Source organism: Catharus ustulatus, chromosome 1 (assembly GCF_009819885.2).
Source record: "Catharus ustulatus isolate bCatUst1 chromosome 1, bCatUst1.pri.v2, whole genome shotgun sequence".
Classification (NCBI taxonomy): domain Eukaryota; kingdom Metazoa; phylum Chordata; class Aves; order Passeriformes; family Turdidae; genus Catharus; species Catharus ustulatus.
The window spans coordinates 19,996,509-20,015,898 of NC_046221.1; the positions used below are offsets into that span (position 1 = coordinate 19,996,509).

At 35.1% G+C, this 19,390-nt stretch overlaps 1 protein-coding gene across 1 annotated transcript in view; it reads right to left on the minus strand.

The window, feature by feature from the left end:
* MALRD1 (MAM and LDL receptor class A domain containing 1) overlaps positions 1-19,390 on the minus strand; it is a 245,179-nt gene that overhangs the window by 108,018 nt on the left and 117,771 nt on the right. Inside the window, exons 26-27 of the mRNA XM_033071306.1 lie at positions 16,086-16,331; positions 14,312-14,469 (exon numbers count right to left, since the gene is read on the minus strand). Of these exons, the coding sequence (XP_032927197.1) occupies positions 14,312-14,469; positions 16,086-16,331 (404 nt within the window). The remainder of the gene's footprint in view (positions 1-14,311; positions 14,470-16,085; positions 16,332-19,390) is intronic.

Here is a 19,390-nt window from a genome sequence, read left to right on the forward strand (position 1 = left end):
GGCATCAACACCTCACCCTGCCACGGGTTCCAGCACTTGCAGTATTTCTAGAAGTAAAATTCTGAAATAGTAAGAATCCTCTTTTTTAATTGCTCTAAGTGCTGAGTTGAGAAAAGTCAGTTTAAAAGATACTTTGATAGAAAGTGATTGCCAATTCACCTGGAGACAGAAGTTTCTTTCAAGCAGGTATTCATTGCAAGGAATGACAATTAAATTGCTCGTTAAAAAAAAGATGAAGTTATACTTTAAACCCACTTATTTTGGAAATCTATAATAGGAAGACAACCATAATTTATTGGTTTTCTTTAAACTATTCTGTGTATTTCACTTTCTTATAATTTGATTTATCCTGTCACAACTATTAAATCTAATAGATATCATTATAGCCAGTTTTAATTTATGACCAAGCAAAATTTTCTGACATTTGCATCCCTTTAAATTCCCTTTACAGTATTTCCATAAATATACTTTTATGTGCTTAAGCTTTTAAAAAATATATCTTCATTTCATAGGTTATCCTTACCAATTAGAAGAGAGAAATAAAACAACTCACTGTAAAAGAGGATTCATTAGGTTTTTCGGTACTACTTCATCCTCTCCTCATTTCCTTGCCCTCCCAGCCCTTCTTTCTCTGTTCTATCACCATCTGTTGAGGGTGGGGACAGTGATCCTTATCTCAATGGCAGATAATCTGCTAATGGGCCATCCATTGAAACCAGGCAGGGCAGTGTTCTTTATCTTTTCACAACCCATCCTTCCTCCAGGGAGTCATTGTCTGCTAATGGCCCATTGAGTCCTACTGTGGGAATGATAAAATTACTGCATCCCATTGAAAGTTGCTCCAGCCAGGGGGAAGAGCCCAACATTTCTTACCAAGATAAAAACAGAGGCTTTGGGACACTAAGGTAGCCCCTTTCTCCACTGGACTCCAGTGGAAAACCGGATTTCTCCACATCACCACTGGACCTTCAGAGGGAAACTGCACCTTGTACAGGAGCACTGCTCCAACTGAGCCACATCTGTCACTGCAGGAGGATGCAGCCACCATTTAATGGGACTGCTACCAACACCCTGCCTGACGGGGTGTCAGGTTGTACTCTGACTTTGTCAGGGTTTGAAGTTTGTTTCTTTGTAGTACTGTATTTCTATTTTGATTTCCCTAGAAAAGAACTGTTATTCCTAATTTCCATATTTTTGCCTGAAAGCCCCTTGATTTCCAAATTATAATAATTTGGAGAGAGGGGGTTTACATTCTCCATTTAAAAGAGAAGTTCCTGCCTTTCTCAGCAGACACCTGTCCTCCAAACTAAAACAGCAACTTTTTGTTCTTTGTCCATATATAAGCCGCACCTGATTATAAGCCGCACTTCGGGTTCGGACCAAAATTTTAGTCAAAATGGTGCGGCTTATAATCATGAAATTACTGTAATCGCATTTACAAAAATTCTAAGATTCTTGTTACATCCCTCCATAGTGCCAAAGAAGGGCAGTGTGCTTAATGCTGTGCAATGATAGATTTCTTGGATTAAAAAGTAAAAGTAACCCTCTTACTTCTATGCACTACCTAAACAAATGCAGAGCGTATAGAGTAATAGATGCAACAGAACAGGTTATGAATCAAGATAATAAAAAGTTGTTTGCAGACACGAGGCAACCTCAAATATGTCATGTTTTTCCTCCTATAGGGAATGCTTTGAATACCATACTGAAAGATGGGAGGCAAAAGTCACAAATTAAAAGTTACACATTAAAATGCAGTGCTTTTTATGCATCTTTAACTGACCTTTTTTATTTTTTTCCCTTGAATTTTTCTTTGGATACAGACTGAGAAAAGGAAAACAAAATTGTTTTCCAAGTGGAAGGTGCATACCCCTGATAACTCTAGAAGCAGTGTGACACCCATGGTGCATGTTGGCCTCAGAGCACCCAGCAGGAAGGACGATGGCAAGGCACAGCCCCCGAGTGAAACTGGGACATGGCTAAAACTCACACCTCAGGGGAGTTTTGGAGAAAAAGGTGGTGGGTTTTGGGAGAAAAAGAATGGTGAAGGATCTTTCCTTTCAAGTGTCATGGATCAAAGCACTGTTTGAGTGACACAGTGGGCAGGCAGGAGCTGTGCTGGCAGGACAACTTTTCTCCTGTGACACTTTGACAGATACTTGCTAAGGTCAGAAGCATTCTATTCACAGTGTCACAGTGTTTACAAGACCAGTTCCACAAAGTGGGAATTATGGAATCAGTCTGTGTGAAAGTCATCTCAGCTCTTCAAAATGTGAAGATTTGTGCATGAAGAATTAAAGAATTATCACTATAGTTGCATTGTAAAATAAAAACCCCAAGGCAAACCCAATTCAGCTGAACAAAGCACCTGGAATCTTCTAGAGATTTTGTTTGTTTTAGTCAATATTTCAATTTGGCAATTCACCTCTAATAACATTTTGATTCTCTGTATAATACTGAGTGGGAGAAGTGGGAAAACAACTTTACAGGAATTCTGCTGAGAGAAAAATAAAATTTGATAAAATAACAGAAAAAGAACTACGTATTTCTGATTTAAACAAAACATATTTAGGAAAAATAACGTTCCTTCATACAGGACAATATAATTAAAAAATTAGTAATAATTCTTAAGACTGACAATAGTAATTCTTAATTCTTGTACCCTGTCATTAAAACTTTTAAGGTTTTAATAAATATTTAACCTGTCACTTCTTCAAAGTGACAAATCTGCAGGACAAGGATTGACATGAATATTCCCTAATAATCACCAAAGTGCATCATATGCTTTTTCAGATATATGAGTGCTTAATGTCCGACAGATGTCATTCCTACTTTGATGCAGTGGGATGTTCTTTGAGATATAACTGTATTTCTTTCTTTGTGACAACTACTATACAGTCTATTTGTATTCTATTGGAATATTCTTTTCAATTGGATTGTGGCTTTTGGGCTTGTAGAAATATAGAACAGGTCCTCTGGGATATTAGATGAACTGGACAGCCCCAGGGGACTCAAAACACTGAGGCTGAAAAAAAATAGTAAGTTCTTTATATAGTCAAAGCTCAATTAAGTATTTTAAGCTTCACTGAATTGATCCTGGACAAATGAGACATCTTTAAGAGAAATTTTTAAGACCTGTCTCTATAATATCTAATGGATAGGACTATTTATTTCTTAGAGAATGCCAAGGAACCAGATATCTGATTGAATTTTTTAATCTGCAGTTATGAAATATATTGTGTGCATATTGAGGGCTCTTATAGCTGACGTATATTCCTATAACAAAACACTTCTCTATCCAATGGCCACTACTTAGTATGTTGAAGGACAAATGAACTTATAAATATGTAAATATACATAGCATGGTAGGGATGTAAAGACAAAAATTTGCAGACAGATTCATGAGATCTCAGTGTTTGCATTAACAGCATAGTTACTAAAAATTTACATAAGTATGTGACAACATTTACTGAAATATTCTAAATTCAAATCCAGGGACACTCCTGATGGTACCCAATACTGTTTACTGAAAGGTACTATGCACAGTTACAAGAACACAGGAAGCTGTAGGGAAAGTAGGAGCCACCTTTTCTTTTATAGATGCTTGTTCTACAATGAGAAAAATCATATTTAATAAACCCTTTGACATGGGGAGTAAAAGCCCACCATGGACAAAGAGAGGCTAAAGTGACTGCAGCGGTGGCTGCTCTGGGGGCATCTGTGACTTTAAACAATAGGAATCCCACCCAGACTGGGACAAATTGCATTTTAACAGCAAGTCCTGTGACCTTAATATATTTCTCAGGAAAAAAAATCTCCCCGCTGGAGAAAGTACAGAGATCTCTTTTTAAGATGTCTTTCCTGTGGTAACAGACATAATTTTCCAGAGAAAGGCAGAATGACTGATCTAAAAACAAACATGGGAACATGCCAGCCACACTTCAATATGTATAAGAGCATTTGTAATACCTTTCAACTTGTCAAACAAACACAAATAAAACTAAGGTAGAACAGGAAATTCAGTGGCACTTTTTTCTCTTCCATTAACATTTTTTCCCCAATTTTCAGAGCTCCTCTTTTTTTATTTTTTTTTTTCTCCCAGTGCTGCAACTATTACATTACCCACTTCTGGTTTATAAGTTTCAGTAGCTGCAATAACCTCAGTTGTCTGATGCCACTTCTTCACTTTTTCCTTAGATTTTGCAGATATAGCAGAAGTTTTGTCTACATTTTCTAAATGGATTTATTCCCTGCAGCAAATAAGCACAGAGCTAATTATCAGAAGAGTATAAACCTTTTAGTGTGAACTGAGGAAATATTGCAACATTAAAAAAGGCAAATAAAAGAAAAATATAACCACTAAGTGACAAAACAACCAAAAATAAGAAAACTCCAAGGGATTTGTGGAAGAATATATCTTCCTTACCATTTCTAGTAGAAATTCAATCTCATCACATCAGCTTGGAAAGGAATGATTCAAGATGATATTCAAGAAGTTTCTAAAGCAATGGCATCCTCTGCATAAAATCTGTGGCAGTTAGATTGGCATACTCAGAAAATTAAGTGGTGAGCTTTAGGGTATTTTATTATCATTTATCATGATGTTTCTACTTTGGTCCTGCCCCATGGTCATCTCTACCTTTCTTATATGACCACATTTTCTGTGGATATCATTTTTTAAACCATTCAGGTTTTCAACTGTGAAAATTCTCTTGTCAAACTCATTGCTTTTTTCTAGACAAGTGGTGTCTTTAAAAGAATCTTACTGCATCATTTTTATCAAAAGATTTCAGATCTAACCTGGAAAAACACCTCATTTCTCTGTACAACAAATCTTGGTACAACTTGGAAAAGGGGGAATGCATTTTTTATAGAAATTAAATTCCAGAGATACTGACTTTAACAGACTATACTTTTAACTAAGGAAAAGTCTAAGATTAATTAATGTGCAGCTGGTGAGTCAGGGGAAGATCTTCATTAGTTCTTAATTTCTTTCCATAGCCCAGATACTCCTAAAAGAGCTAGACTGGGAAGAGAAAAAAGCAGAACTCTTACTCTTTTAGTAACTCTTGAAGAATAGAGCTGGTGCGTAAAGTGTTAAAGAGTTGGAAATCAACTTAAATAATTTTTGACTGCTAATAAACTTTTTTATAATCTACTCCTTCTGAACTCCCATTGAACACAATTCTGAACTGAATCACACAGTCAAAATGCTCAGAATAATGTTGTGCACTGCAGAATCCTTCACATCTAATGGCATTTCCATGTCATAAATAACAAGGGTCTTCCAGTGTTCGCTGATCAATGAAATTAATTAGATGCCTTATGTGTCAAAATTTAAATAGCACCTCTTCTGGATCACACTGGAAATCTTATTTAACAAAGTTTTTCTTCCATGCAGATCAAACTAAATTAAACTGGAAAACAGCAATATACTAGAGCTGTGCTATTCAGTGGGAAGTATGGAAGGCAACAGTGGGGTGCTGAGGGGAACACTAAACAACCTCTAAACATAGGCTGAAATTTTAAATGGCATAAATAGCAGAGTAGCTTTATCATTCTGTCACTTAAAAGAAGAAGCACTTTATTCAGATGCCCAAAAGTGATATATAAATGCACAGAAAACATGTGTAAGCAAACTATTTAAAAGCTGAAAAATGCTTCACATTTGTGCCTTGATGCATTGATTCAGCCAAATATAGATTGAGTGCCTGGTCTACTGTAATTTCAAACAGCAAAACACAGTTTCCAATAAACTGAGAAGTTAAGTACATAAAATGAGTTGTACAATTGCATTAGCCTAATTTTCCATTGTGGTTTCATACGACCTTTCCACAACCTCTGTCTCTTCTCACATTTCAGTGAAAGAAAAATTGACACCCATAAAATTGGATGCCAAATAACAATTCAAATTATTAATAATAAAATAGCACCGTGGTATAAAACCTTATCCTATCATAATAAGAAAGGTGTGGTGACATCTAATGGTTTAGAGAAAAGAGATTATTTGGAAAGGAAGTAAAAATAAGGTTACTTGCACATTTTTGTTAAACACACTTTTAATTGTTTTCCTATTCTAAGTGTTAAAATTAAAACAAGTTTAAAATATATCACTGTATTTTTAGTCAACTACTGCTATCCAACAAACAAGAAAGCTTTAGTTTATAAGAAATTTTTTTCTTCTATGAATTTGAAAATTCACAGTTCAAGCAAAAAACTTTGGGCTTGTAGTTTTGATGAAGTATGAAAATCTGAAAAGCATCCACATCTTGTTTTGATAGATACAGTCTCAAAGGTTTTGGGTTTTTTCTTTATTTTTTTGGTTGGTTCATAGGTTGTGGGTTTTTGTCGTATGCTCATTCTCCTTACAAAACAAAACCCCAATTCTGCTCAGGAAATGCTCATATTTTGATTATACCCAGTTATTCCTGGTTCATATTGCATCCCACCATTATAGCTAAATATTAAACAATTCTCCTTTTTAATTCCCTAAGTTCCATACTTATAATAAAGATATTTAAAAAAAAAAATAAACAGGCAAAAACCCCACAAGCTTTCCATACCATCGAAACAGCTGGAGCTAAAGAAAAATTAGGATCACAGATAGATTAAGCCTCTACTAATCTGGTATATGGGAGCTGAGAAATGCAATTTTTAGTGTTCTTCTTCTTTCAGTGCTCCTGCTGAAGGCAAAATCAAATATACCTCAAGTTGCACCCACAGTTTCCAGACTTCATCCAAATCATCTGTAACTCCTGATTTTAGTACTATTATTGTGTCATTTCTCATGACTTCATTAATTTGAACAGAAGATCATGCTAACATGGTTTCCTCAGTTTTGAAAGCAGTTTAAAATTCCTTATTTGAGCTCCCTGGTCTTTTTTAGTTTTGCAGATGTGGCCTGGCAAACCTTGCACAAACAAGTTACAAAAGAATGAGGAACATTGGGAAGTGCTGAGGGACGCTGGAAACCTGAGGTGTATGACTGAAGAGAAAGACATGTTGGAAGAATTTGAGTCTACAAAGGTAAGAAACTGCTATGGGCAGGAAATTTATCTCTGAGCTTTCACCAGCAAGCACCATGAAGTTATTGAGCTATGCAAGGTTTTGTTTGCGTAGTAGGATGGTGGGAAGAAACTGGTGTCTCTCAAAGCTCCCACTGCATAGTCAGTATTATTCTCTGCTGCAAATAATGCATAACCCTCTTGGATGTTAGTGCATGCAATGATAAGACAATTCTAGCTAGTGCTATGGGGTCAACCTACAAACAAATAAACTTAGAGATTATTACAGTCATAAATATGTGCACTAAAAAATTCCTAGTCAGACTCTCACAGGAAATTATCATAATCAGATCATCCCATCTTTGTGAAATAAATTATGGCAAATACAGAAACACAGCTGGTTTGAGGTGTTTTTGAGAGGGGTTTTTAGTTTGTTTGGGGTTTTTTGTTTGTTTTGGGTTTGGATTTTTGTTTTGGGGTGGTTTTTTTTGTTTGGTTGGTATGGTTTGTTTTTTCTTCCTGAGGCTAATAAGGATTCAAAGCTGAAGGTCAGAAACTGAAAAAAAGTCTGCAAGGATAAAAATTAGACTCTTATGTTAAGAAGCCTTATTGATTAATCAAAGTAATTTCAAGCACACTACAACTTGATACTGCAAGCCTGCCAAAGATCAAGGACTATCTTGATCTTCAGGACACTAAAACTGATCTGTGAATTAAAAATAAAAGTTGCATTAAAGGAATACAATACCTGTAACAGATAAATGTTTTTCACCATCAGTGCCAGTGCTACATTTGATCTTGTTGAAGTTCCACAGTATAACATCTGGTCAGTGCAGCATTTATTTGAAAAAATATAAAGACACTTTTCTAAGTGGAAGACCAAGAGACTTCGGGATGTAAAAAGGGATGAGAATGAAAAAAGAAAAAATGGAAGATCTTCCACCTTTTCTGAGGCCAAATGGAACTTTTAAAAATGTTCAAAGTTTTCTTAGAACATTTCTTAGAAATTTGGGGAGTTTTTTCCAAGGGAAGTTGTTGATCAGGAAAATTAGATACTGTCTTGGGATTCTAGATCTGATCAATCCTTTATGCCTTGTAAAAGGTATCAGCAGGCACAAGGTTGCATCTTGCATTATTTATTATCTCAAAAAAAAAAGGTTAATTAAATTTCTGAATTCTTTAGAAGAAGAGGTGCAGTAAATGCTCAAAGCCCAAGGCTATACCTCAGAGGTTATCATTCAAAGTCCTATGCCTGTTTCACAGTTATTATAAAAAGATCTGATTTTGATGTCTGTTGCTGCAGTAAAAATCATTAAACAGCAGCTCTATGATCCTTCAAAGAACTCTGCCCTGAGACCCATTTAAATCACAACTTTCACTGTTGAATGTGTGCCCTGAAAAGTGTTAGAAAAGAGCAAAATATGTCTGACCATCAAAGATCTCTGAGTCACTTTGGTCTCATGTGCTAAAAAGCAGCAAGGTGATAGTCCTCTATGAGATTACAAGATGACAAATCAATAAAGTGAATCACTCCCAAAGATCTCTGAGTTGAGGAATGGGTTCAATAAAACAACACTAGGGAGTTGTGCACTCTGGAGGAGACTGAAAGTGCATTTTTTATCTATGCCACATTTTGCTATTTGTACCAGGCTGGGGTAGAAATTAGGAGAGTGGTACTAGCTCTGAGACACACGGCTGGTGACTCCAAGTGGAATGTCGCAGGATATTGCTGAGTTGCTTCAATTACTCTGTGTGCATCACTCTAAGTCTGTCAGACTGCCTGGTTTTATAACCAGGCACTGCCCTGCATGACACAGACATGCTCCAGTCACACTAAAACCCTTCATCACCATCGCCTCTTAAGTGAGGAAAAAGCCAAGTTCTCAAAGAATTTAAAGAAAAAAAAGTCTTAATAATTCACATATGAACAATTTCACTTACGTGTTTCTAGAAAAACAATGATTGTAGGTTACAAATCCTCTGATAAACTTCTTGTCCTCATGAGAAAGATGCCAAAATACAAAGCTGATTCTTTAACTCTGCTTTAAAATACTTTTTTCCCTCAAAGGATGTTCAAATATATTATTCTTTCTCACCAAGCCTTTGGTATGAATGCTGACATCTGGTTGCAGTATAGGAATACAATGAATTCTATTCTTCCAGTAACTGACAGTAAGAAGGTTGAAATAACTTCCTAATGTACTCATCTGAGGAAGTAAAACACACTGAATGGGATCTGCATTTACCCACAGTTGTGCATACTTGTTTGTACCTTTTATCTAAACTCCTTTTGAAAAATTATGCTTTCAATGAAAACTTACTTCTATTTAATCAGTGCCTCATTCTCAATTTGCTTGGAGATATCCTTATGCCATTGTGTCAAAATCAGGCCTAAAAAACCACCGAAACAATGTCTAAAAAGATGAAAAAGGCTGTTTGAAATTCAGGAAATACAAAGAAAGAATTTTCTTGCCCTGGGAAGTAAAAATGCCATAAAAGTTACTCTTGACAAGTAATACTGTATTTCACAGTATCTCCGCTAATTACCTTCAGAACTCCTGGGACTAATATTCTCTTACTCTTACTCATTAGTCAGATGACATTTCATTGACTCAAAACCAAGTTTTAATAACAATTCACAAGTCAATAATGGGAGTAAACAGTTTAAAACTTTGCCCTTTTGAGAGTTGTAGATACTCATTAAATAAAAGCCATTACCACTATGCTGCTATGTGGAACTAAATACTAGGAAAATTTACTCTTTGCTGTCAAATAATTTTGCTAAATAACTCAATTTTGTCTACAAAATAAACCTTATGGCTATGTTTATTAAATCTGCAGATAGTCTACATTGTTTTTTGGAGCATGATTTGAATTTCAGCAAACTCTTAAGTAAAGCATTCAAGCAAATCTTTGAAAACATAAGTTTTTCCTCTAGTTTCATGGAGGTCAGATAATGTGCCTTGAGGCTACCTGAACCCAACACAATCTCCAACTTCTATATTAATGTGAGGGGTCGATTGCTTTTCATGCAGTGAGAAGAATCAATGCAGAAATACACATTCTATTTTATGCTTGAGGTAGAATAAGCAGTTTCCTTAAACCTTATTCTTGATTGACTTCCCATAGAAGTAGGGTAAATTATATTGATTTGTGAAAATGTCACTTTAAGCTACTCGGTCCTACAAGTACAAATGTCCAGAATATACCAGCTGACATCTGCAGAACCTCTGCTGCAGATTTTCATGTCCACAGCCTATCATAGTAAAATTTAGCTCCATTGAAACGAACCTGGGAATTAGAAAATCCACAGTGAGTCATCTATACCTGAGCTGTGGCACCTCCTAACCATATATTTCTCCATGATCAACCCACTCCTCTGTACATTAGGCTGGTTAAAAGCAATAACAATACCAAGGGAACAGCTGTGGTGGCTTCCAGCTTTGGCTGAGGGGACAGGGTGTGTGCTGCCGCAGCCCTGAGCAGCTGAGGAGCTGGATGCTGGCTCCAGCTGCCTGCTGCCCTGGCCAGGGCAGGCTGTTGCTGCCACAGTATAAATGGGGCCCTGCTTCACTTTCCACGTGCTGGTCAGGACTTCTTGTTTTCCTGAATATCCTTATGTCTTTACTCATTTGTAACCAGATGGAATTAATTAAATGCCTGGGTAAGGTCCACTGGAACTTCCTAATGAGATCCTGTGTGTATTGGCCTTGTCACAGTCAGCAGAGGGAGTTACTAATGACAGGTTTCACCTTCGTTATTCATCTGCATATTTGTTTATGGAGGCTTGTTTCAAATCCTTGGAAGAGTCTTCCCCTAACTATACTAGACTCTGAATTATCTTTTTTAATTAAAATGTCTATATGCAAAAGCAATTAACACTGATACCACAGAAAATATTTTCAACAAATGGTTTTGTCCTTTGTTGCTGATTTCCTTCTGTGATACCTAGGATTTGCTTCTTTTTTTTAATGGCAGAGACGACTTCAGTGGCAGTAGAAAGCTTATTTTAGATCAACAGAATAATGAAATGTATTATCCCTTTCACCTAATAATTCTTGCTCGCCTCTCTATGAGCATGTTTAAAAACACATGGTTTCTTCTGACTCATAAAATAAACTGAATGCTGATTAAATACCCCACCACCAACACTAAAACAGGCACAGTGAACATGCTGCATTTGATCTTTGAAATATCTCCTACAATAGATGGTATTCTCTACAACTGCCACAGTCAAGACTAGAACGTCTCAAAATCTCACTGGAAAAAGTTTTGATTAGTTATATCCTGATCTCTTTGGGGAATGTTCTGTTTTCTTTTGCACTGCTATCAAAAACTTCGTAATTTGAATTTAGATGAGTGGTGAGTTGGAAATTTCAGACTTCATAAACAGCTGCATTGTCAATATCTTTTGTTTACATAAATATTGAGGGGGGCAGTTTGAAGAATACTGTATGTTTGCTGCTAGTTCAACAGTTCATCCCTTTGACTGGATTATTATTATTCTGTACACGGACGGTTTTCTTCAAAGAATATGCAGTATAATTTCAAGAGAAAAAAATCTAAACAAAAAGTAACTTCAGAGAAATTCCATTAGGAAAATGTATTGATTTTCTCCAGCTGCAAACTTTAACAAAAGAAGTTCATGCTTGGCTATAGTACCTTTTTATGATCTTTTAGTTTTATTTCTAGCTGTTGTTTCTCACATAATCTGATACCATTTTAGTAGTAAGATAGATAATATCCTTAGATTTCCTGAAAGTGGACAAGTAATGCATATATTAAGAAAAGACACTGATGCATACCATGAACTATTATTTTTCTAAAATGGCTTTTTACCTTTGATTACCATTTTTGTTCCACTGTGATAATTCTGGAAGAAGATAAATGTTTTCTCATTCTGCCTCTATAAAATATTTCCTCATTTTATTGTTCATTGCTGTTCCATTGTAAATACAGTCTTCACTCTCAGTTAAACTTCCAATGGATTTCAGGAATGACTTCAGCCAGAGACAGTTTGCTAAGTTTTTTAACTAAAGATGGTAATTACCTTTCCAGATCATCTCCTCATCTTTTATTTTATTTTATCTTCAACTAATCACTACCTAGAGATCTGATTTCACTAGCATTAACTTTAAATCAAGGGATACTCAATCTGGGTGGAAATATCCAGGTATTGCAGTTTGAACCAGCAGGAGAAGCTTCAGTATGACTTCCCATGACTGTGTTAATTAGATTTTATTCTTACAGACACTGTTATGTAGAAACTCCAATTAAAATATGGACTTATGGGTCCTTATAAGCAGCATAACAGGTGAAATTAAGTTGATCTGCAAAAAATCCCAGATACAATGACAAGAATAATTTTTCCTACCTCCAGGTAGAATTCTTGCTTTCATTAAAAGAAAAAAAAAAAAGAATAAGTCATGACTCAAATGTCTTAAGTCCCTGGAGACGGGGATTTAAAATAAAATAAAAACAATGTCTTAAAAGTTTATTAGGATAATAAAATAAGGTGGAAACAAGAAGAGGGCAATGTCTTAGGGGAATGAGAATAAAACCAAGAGAAGCCAAAGAATATTCTGAAAATCTAGAAAAAAAATTACTTATTGTCATATAGAAATTCCATAGTCATATGGAAATTCAAAAGTCATACATTTGAATCTTAGTGGAGCAGAAAATAATCTCTACAGGCTATTATGACAGGGATAACTATGTAGAAAACCTCTGCTCATGTTAATATAGAAAAAAATTAAACCTCTTTGTCCATTCTGAAGGTGGAAAAAAATAATTACTGGACACAAGCAACAAACCACTCACACATGCCTGATGCTGCTAGTCGTTATTTTCCACAAATGTTAGTTTACAAGTTGGCTTATAACTAAAATTAAACAATCCTAAAGTGCTTAAAATTACTATATTTGGTTACTACAAGTTACACAGTGCAGTAATGAAATGAGAACATAATCCGACCTTTGAGTTAAGATATTTATTTCTGCATTGTTTTTATGCAAGGGAATCTATTTTCTGCAATTTTCTGGGATCTATTTTTGTTTTCATTTTTTTAAATACATAACAAGTGAAAGTTATTTTAAAAATACAAATATTATTTTTCTTTAATCTACTTACCTCCTTTACAAATTTGAGACTTCCTGGGAAAAAGAGTTGTATAAACATCTCAATAACTACACAGTTACTTGTTGAGTGGTCTGTTGTTATTTAATGAAATGAAAAATGAAATTAATGAATGAAAAAAAATCTCCTGATGCCTGTCAAAAGGTTAATTGTTTTTATATTTTTTATATTCCAGGAAGACACATCCTAAGTTGTATCTCTAGATGCTAAATTCTATTGAAATTTTTTACTTTTCAGACTTTCAAATTATTTTTATATTATTCAGAATATTGGATAAATAATTTTTAGTGATTTGTTTTCAAGGAAAAAATAGCATTTATCATTTAAAGTTAAGTCAGCCAACATATGCATTGGAAATAAAACAGAAACTTTAATGCAGTTCACCAGAACATTATTAGAGATATTGTAGGAAGCGAAGTTAACAGACAGATGGCAAATATATTGCACCAAGATTTATACTTGGATAACCAGAAGAGATGCACAGAGATTAATGATTTCTACATAGGAATTAATTTCTAGTCTAAACCATATTATGATTTTAAAAATGTTTTTACAATACTTTTTTATGAACAGTAAAGGAACAGCCAATATTTTTAAAAATGTCTCCATTTTCACTTGGAAATAAATAGCCAGATAGTTTTTAAAAATAATTTTTGGTCATCTCACATTTAGTGAAGAAAAAATATTTCTAGATAAAATTGATTGTGTACTCTGTAGCCATTTATATAAAAATACAAATTATATAATGCAGTCATATTTTTGCGTTTTATTCTCACTTTGTACAGGTTGGTAATTCATCCTTTTTTGTGTCATCCCATCAGAACAATAGGGTTGCATACTGATAACTACCAATAGGGATGTCAGCAAAATATGACAATAGCTTGACATGGAGAAAATCAAAGAGAAAGGTACTGTATGTGACGAGAGGAAAATCAAAAGAGGATTTTAAAAGATTTTCTTTGGCTTTTCAGAGAGGCTTTCTTGGAAGAGAAGTGCTAGAAGCATTTTTAAGAGAGAGGAGTTATAAAAACCAGCACGGAACCAGGAGGTGCGTGGGAGCTCTTCCAGTCTGTCAGCTCAACAACAGAATGTGACAGTGCTGAAGCACTCTGCAGGAGCACAGACACCCTTATGGGTATAATACACTCAAAAGAAAAAGGATTTTTTGTTACCTTAATCAGAACCTGAATATGTCCCATGGCTTTTAATGACTTGAAGTACCAGAAGCTCATCACACAAGTCCCACTTGATTCTTTCCATATGGAACTCTTCACATGAGCTTTTTCATTTATTAGGCTTATTGCAGTGGCCTCAAGATACAGGAAATGCCCTGAAATTAAATGATGTATTACTGAAAAATATGTTACATTTTCAAATTGCATTCCCATACTCAGCAAAGTAAATGCAGAGATATACGAAGAGCACTTCTCTCACAGGTCTCACACTAGTCAGCCTGAGCTCAGGAGAAAACACGACCAATTCCTATTCCTTGTGCACTTCTTACATCGGAATAAACTGGTACTAGCAGCTTAAAATTTGGATGAACTTGTGTAGAAGAGTGGGAACTCTTCCATGTTTTCTGGCTACTTTGATTATATGTCCCTGCTGAACTGCAGTAGTTGCAATTCTGGCAATGCATCACACAATAACCACATCATGATAAATTTCAGGATAAAGTCCCCTGAAAGGTAATCTCCACACTATAGTCACACTATATAAAAACTTGTGAAACAGGAAAAAAACATTTATGAATTTATACATCACTAGGAATCCCTAATGGTTCATATCAGCTTTGGTAATTTCTATTTTGTATGAATATTAATGAACATATAATTATTTATAAGGAAATTGCAAAATTAGATGCCTAGAGTTAATGTTTTTCAACACTGATACGGTCCTTGAGTCTTCCATCTTTATTTTTAATCAGAAGCATAAAAATTTCTCCCAAGTTTTCAAATTCATCTTTTTCCTATATACAAATAAGAATTGTGCATTTCACATAAACATAAATGTATTATAAATAACATAAAAATTATAATTGCACATCTACTAATGTTTGTATATTAATTAGGCAAAAAAAAATTTACTTCACTGGGTAATGCATAAACAAAGGGCTCATTCCAACTCTGAAACATCTCTGGCTCAGATACGACCATAGATGTTTGCCATGGTATCATGGGACAAGAAATTTGCTTTTTCCCTGAGGTCAAGCAAATATTTAACAGTGGAATATTTATGATAATACTTTAAAGACACATATTACTAGACAAGGCAAATGGATTTCTTTCCTACATATTTTGGAGTTTATTGGGTTTTGTCCTCCAGCAGTTTGTAAAAATTCAGCAATTACTATCATGCCTTTGTGCAGCTCTGCTGTGAATGCTTCAATCTAAGGTCAGTTCTGAGCTCAGCTTTGGTAACATCTTTGTCTGAGCTATAGGACCTTCAAAAGCAAAGTATGAAGGCACAGAGCTTGTAGCAAGAACAAGAGCAGAGAACAGTTCTTTAGCCAAAACAAACCAGGAGATGCACTAACAAAGGAGCTTTGTTTATTTAAATGTATTTATTTAACATGATCTAAAATTAAAGTATGAATAGTCACTATGGGAAGCTGTAAGCTTCCTGAAAATGACCTCAAGCTCCGGAGGAGTGGGACCCAGCGGATCTCAGAGCTGAGCTAACTCACCCTTGCAAATTGCAGCCAGACCAAATGCCTCTCCCCAAAGCATCAAATTATCTTGCCTGACTCACATGAGAAACAACTAAGATTCAATTTTCCTAAATTAAAGTTATTGTACAATGATAATTAATAGTTTTATATTGTTACACATCTAATTCATTAAAATTGACAGCCTGATCAGAGATTTTAGAACTCCCCTGCTGCCTGTGAAGGTATGAGACATTTCACAAAGACAACGACACCTCATTTGTGAACTGACAACATACCAGTTCTATTTCCAAGCGTGTGGTCCCTGGGAGGTCTGAGACTTTGAGGCGAGCTGACCCCTAGCACCCAGTTAAAACTGTCAGCCAGGGAATTTTGCCAGCCACATCTGCCATTCTCAAAGGTGCAGGAAGTTCCACATTCACTCTCGTCTGTATTATCCCCGCAGTTGTCTTCAAAATCACAGCTTTGTTCTGGCCTGTAACACTTGCCATTCTGGCACTGCCTATGGCCATGTGAGCAGGAGCCTGAAAAGAGAAGAATGAGGGTGTCCTGGTGAATCACAGTGCCATGCATCCCAGCAAGGTTACTGGAAGGTTACATTTCAGAGAGCTTAATATTTAGGAGGAGGAGGGTGGTCCAGAGCAGTTTTATTAAAAGCCTTTGGTTCCCCTGAAGTACTAATCCATTATCAGTTTATTTCTTTTGTATTTTGTCAAGTGATTGCCTAAATAAATGACTGTTTCCCTTGTAAAGCCTCAGAGGGCAAGCTCCAGCCAGGCATTCCATCACTAACAAAGCTTTCCAGTCTGACTTAATTGCTGGCATTCTCCTTTCATGTGGTGTTGGATTAAATCATTTTATTTTAGCTGCAAAGTTGAGCCTACTTTAGGAGCCCTAATTTGGAAGAAAAAACTTTTCTGTTTTAACTACAGAGGTTTGCCTTTTAATGGATTTTTTTTTTTATGAGTTCAGTAGGTTGACGGTGTCCTTTTTGTGCCGTCTTCCTGCCATTATTTAGGGATAATTCTGCTATTGTACAGCCTAAAGATTGTAGGACTCAGATCACAGGATCTATTTCAAGTTTCATGTTTTCAGTTCAGATCAGTTTCTGCAGGAGTCTTAATAAAACTTAGCAAATTTAGTACATTATGTAATCAAGAAGAGAAACACAACATTCTGGAATGGACCCCTTCCCATTTACTTTGTACATTCTGCTAGGCCAAAAATAAATGAACAACCATAATTTTACTTAAAAACAGGAGTGTGAATCTATGAGCTCAACAGACAAAATTAAAATATGCACATGTCTAAAAGTTGCACAAGTACAGGGAGAATCTGAGTTAATTAATATTGAAAATCACGTGGTGATAAAAACTTGTTTCCATTACCACTGTATTAATTTAAAGGAGCTAAATGACATTCACATAAGGCTAGGATTTATTATGAGGTCCTAAAAACTGATTTATTAGTAAAAAGAGGATAAGAGATGAGATATTCAGTTGTCATGTTGGCAACCTCCATCCCATGGCATTTGTTTCAGCCAGACTCAAAATTACAGATACACCAAAGTGAAAAAATATTGTCAGAATCCTTTGCTGTAGGTTTTGGGTAAAGTGAAAATAAGTCACTTTATTTCAAGATATCAGCTAAAGAAAAAAAGTGTTAACCTCTCCCTTGTTGAAATCCTCCTAACACAATTCTTATTAAAATAAATTTAGAAAGCATATTGGAATATGATAGAAATAGCTAGACAATTCCCAGGGAAATTATTAATTCCTGATTTCTTAGCAAGATAAAAATATGTATCAGGTTTACTCCAAAAGACTGTGTATGATTTGACTTTTAACAATTGCTCAGGGAAAGGAGGAAAAATTCCTGATCAAAAAGAAGTAAGTGAGAATAAAAATCTGATACTGATTTTGAAAGTCAGGAACATCAGGCAAAGATCTCCAAGACAAGAAAAATGGGCAGCCTCTGACCAAATGATAAAGACTTGTTTGAAGTTCACAACTACAAGTTTATAAAGCATCAGTGAGATTTTTATTAGTACATGATCTCTGAAAATGGTCCTGGTCAAAAGAGTGGTGAAATAGAATGGATGAATCAGTGTCCATCAGAAACTCCTATCAATCTTCAGAATTTCACTCATCTGTCTTGTATCCCAAAGGGTGGCAGAGATTTATTATAAAATTGCTACTTAATTTAAGTGATATATATTTTTAGGAGCTAGTTATTATTATCCCACCTTTCAAGTGATTGCAGTAAGAATTTAGCAAGACATTTATTTTGTCAGCAACCTAGGAATTTAAATTTCAGGATGCAGTTCATGCCTTGAAATATTTTCCCTTGCAGTTCAATGATCAACAATTGCAGTGACGATTGAATTTTGAGATCCCTTTGTAGCATTGTTTCCAATTCCAGGTTAAAAAAAAAAAAAAAAAAAAAAAAGAGCAGAGTTGAAAAGTGGAAGTCTTTGTTTCCTGATGAAAAACAAAAAAATCCGTCTTGAATCCTGGCATGAATGAAACTTTCCAAGCATGCGTAATGAATGATATTACACTGCCTGAGTCTGTAACGTGACTTGCTTCTGGATGTACTTCCATAGTATAGCTTCTCTTTAAATGACATTTCTAAGGCTTTAAAACTGTAGGAAAAAGACTTCACCAAACAAACTAATAGCCTCCCCCATGAAAACAACCCTGAACTTACATGAAAAGGAATTTTTTTTAGAGCTTGCTTTCTTTATTCCCTGCTTTATCTCAATATTAATTGTTCAAGCACTCTGTCATATAAACTCATGTGGGTATGAGAGAGATATTTAGTTGAGAAAACTTCTACTTAACAAGGTTCAGTAACTTTTTCCTCCAGTGTTTCTTGAAGATGATTAGTGGATAGACTTTTTGTCCTATGTGGTAACTGCACAGACACACTGGGCTGCAGTAGACCCTAAGGGGCTTTTACAGCCCCTTTCAGATAAATATCTTTACATGTATCCTTCAAATAAATAATCTTCAAATTGAGGAGGATTTATACAATGGAGGAAAACAGTTGCACCAGTTAATAATCCCCTTGTTTATATACCCTGGGCAAAATCAACAGTTAAAAACATTTCTATTTTACAACATTAATATGAGGAGATTAATCCTTCTCCTAAAAGCATGGTTTTTTTTCTTTAGGAGAAGGATTAATCTCCTTACTTTATAAGGGTGTTTTTCTTAAATATATTTTGAAAAAAGGAAAAATATACCTGCAAACATCAAGAGAAAAAATAAACTTTTTGGAGGGCAACCTGTCTTATTGCTAAAAACAGTCAAAGAAGGTCTCAAGTACTCAGCCTTTTTCTTATCTTTTCCTGATATTCCTCCCTGCATCCAATAAGTAATGGAGGTTTCCTTGCCACTTCTTTTGCTATTAATGTGTTTATAAAAATATTTTTATTATTCTTTTCAGAAGTGGCCAGATTATGTTCTAAGTGGGATTATTTTAAAGTTGTTAAATTTAATAAATTGTTAACCTTCTTAAACACCTTATATTTAATTGCATCAGCATCAATGTTTTCTAAAATGAGACTAAATCAAATGAA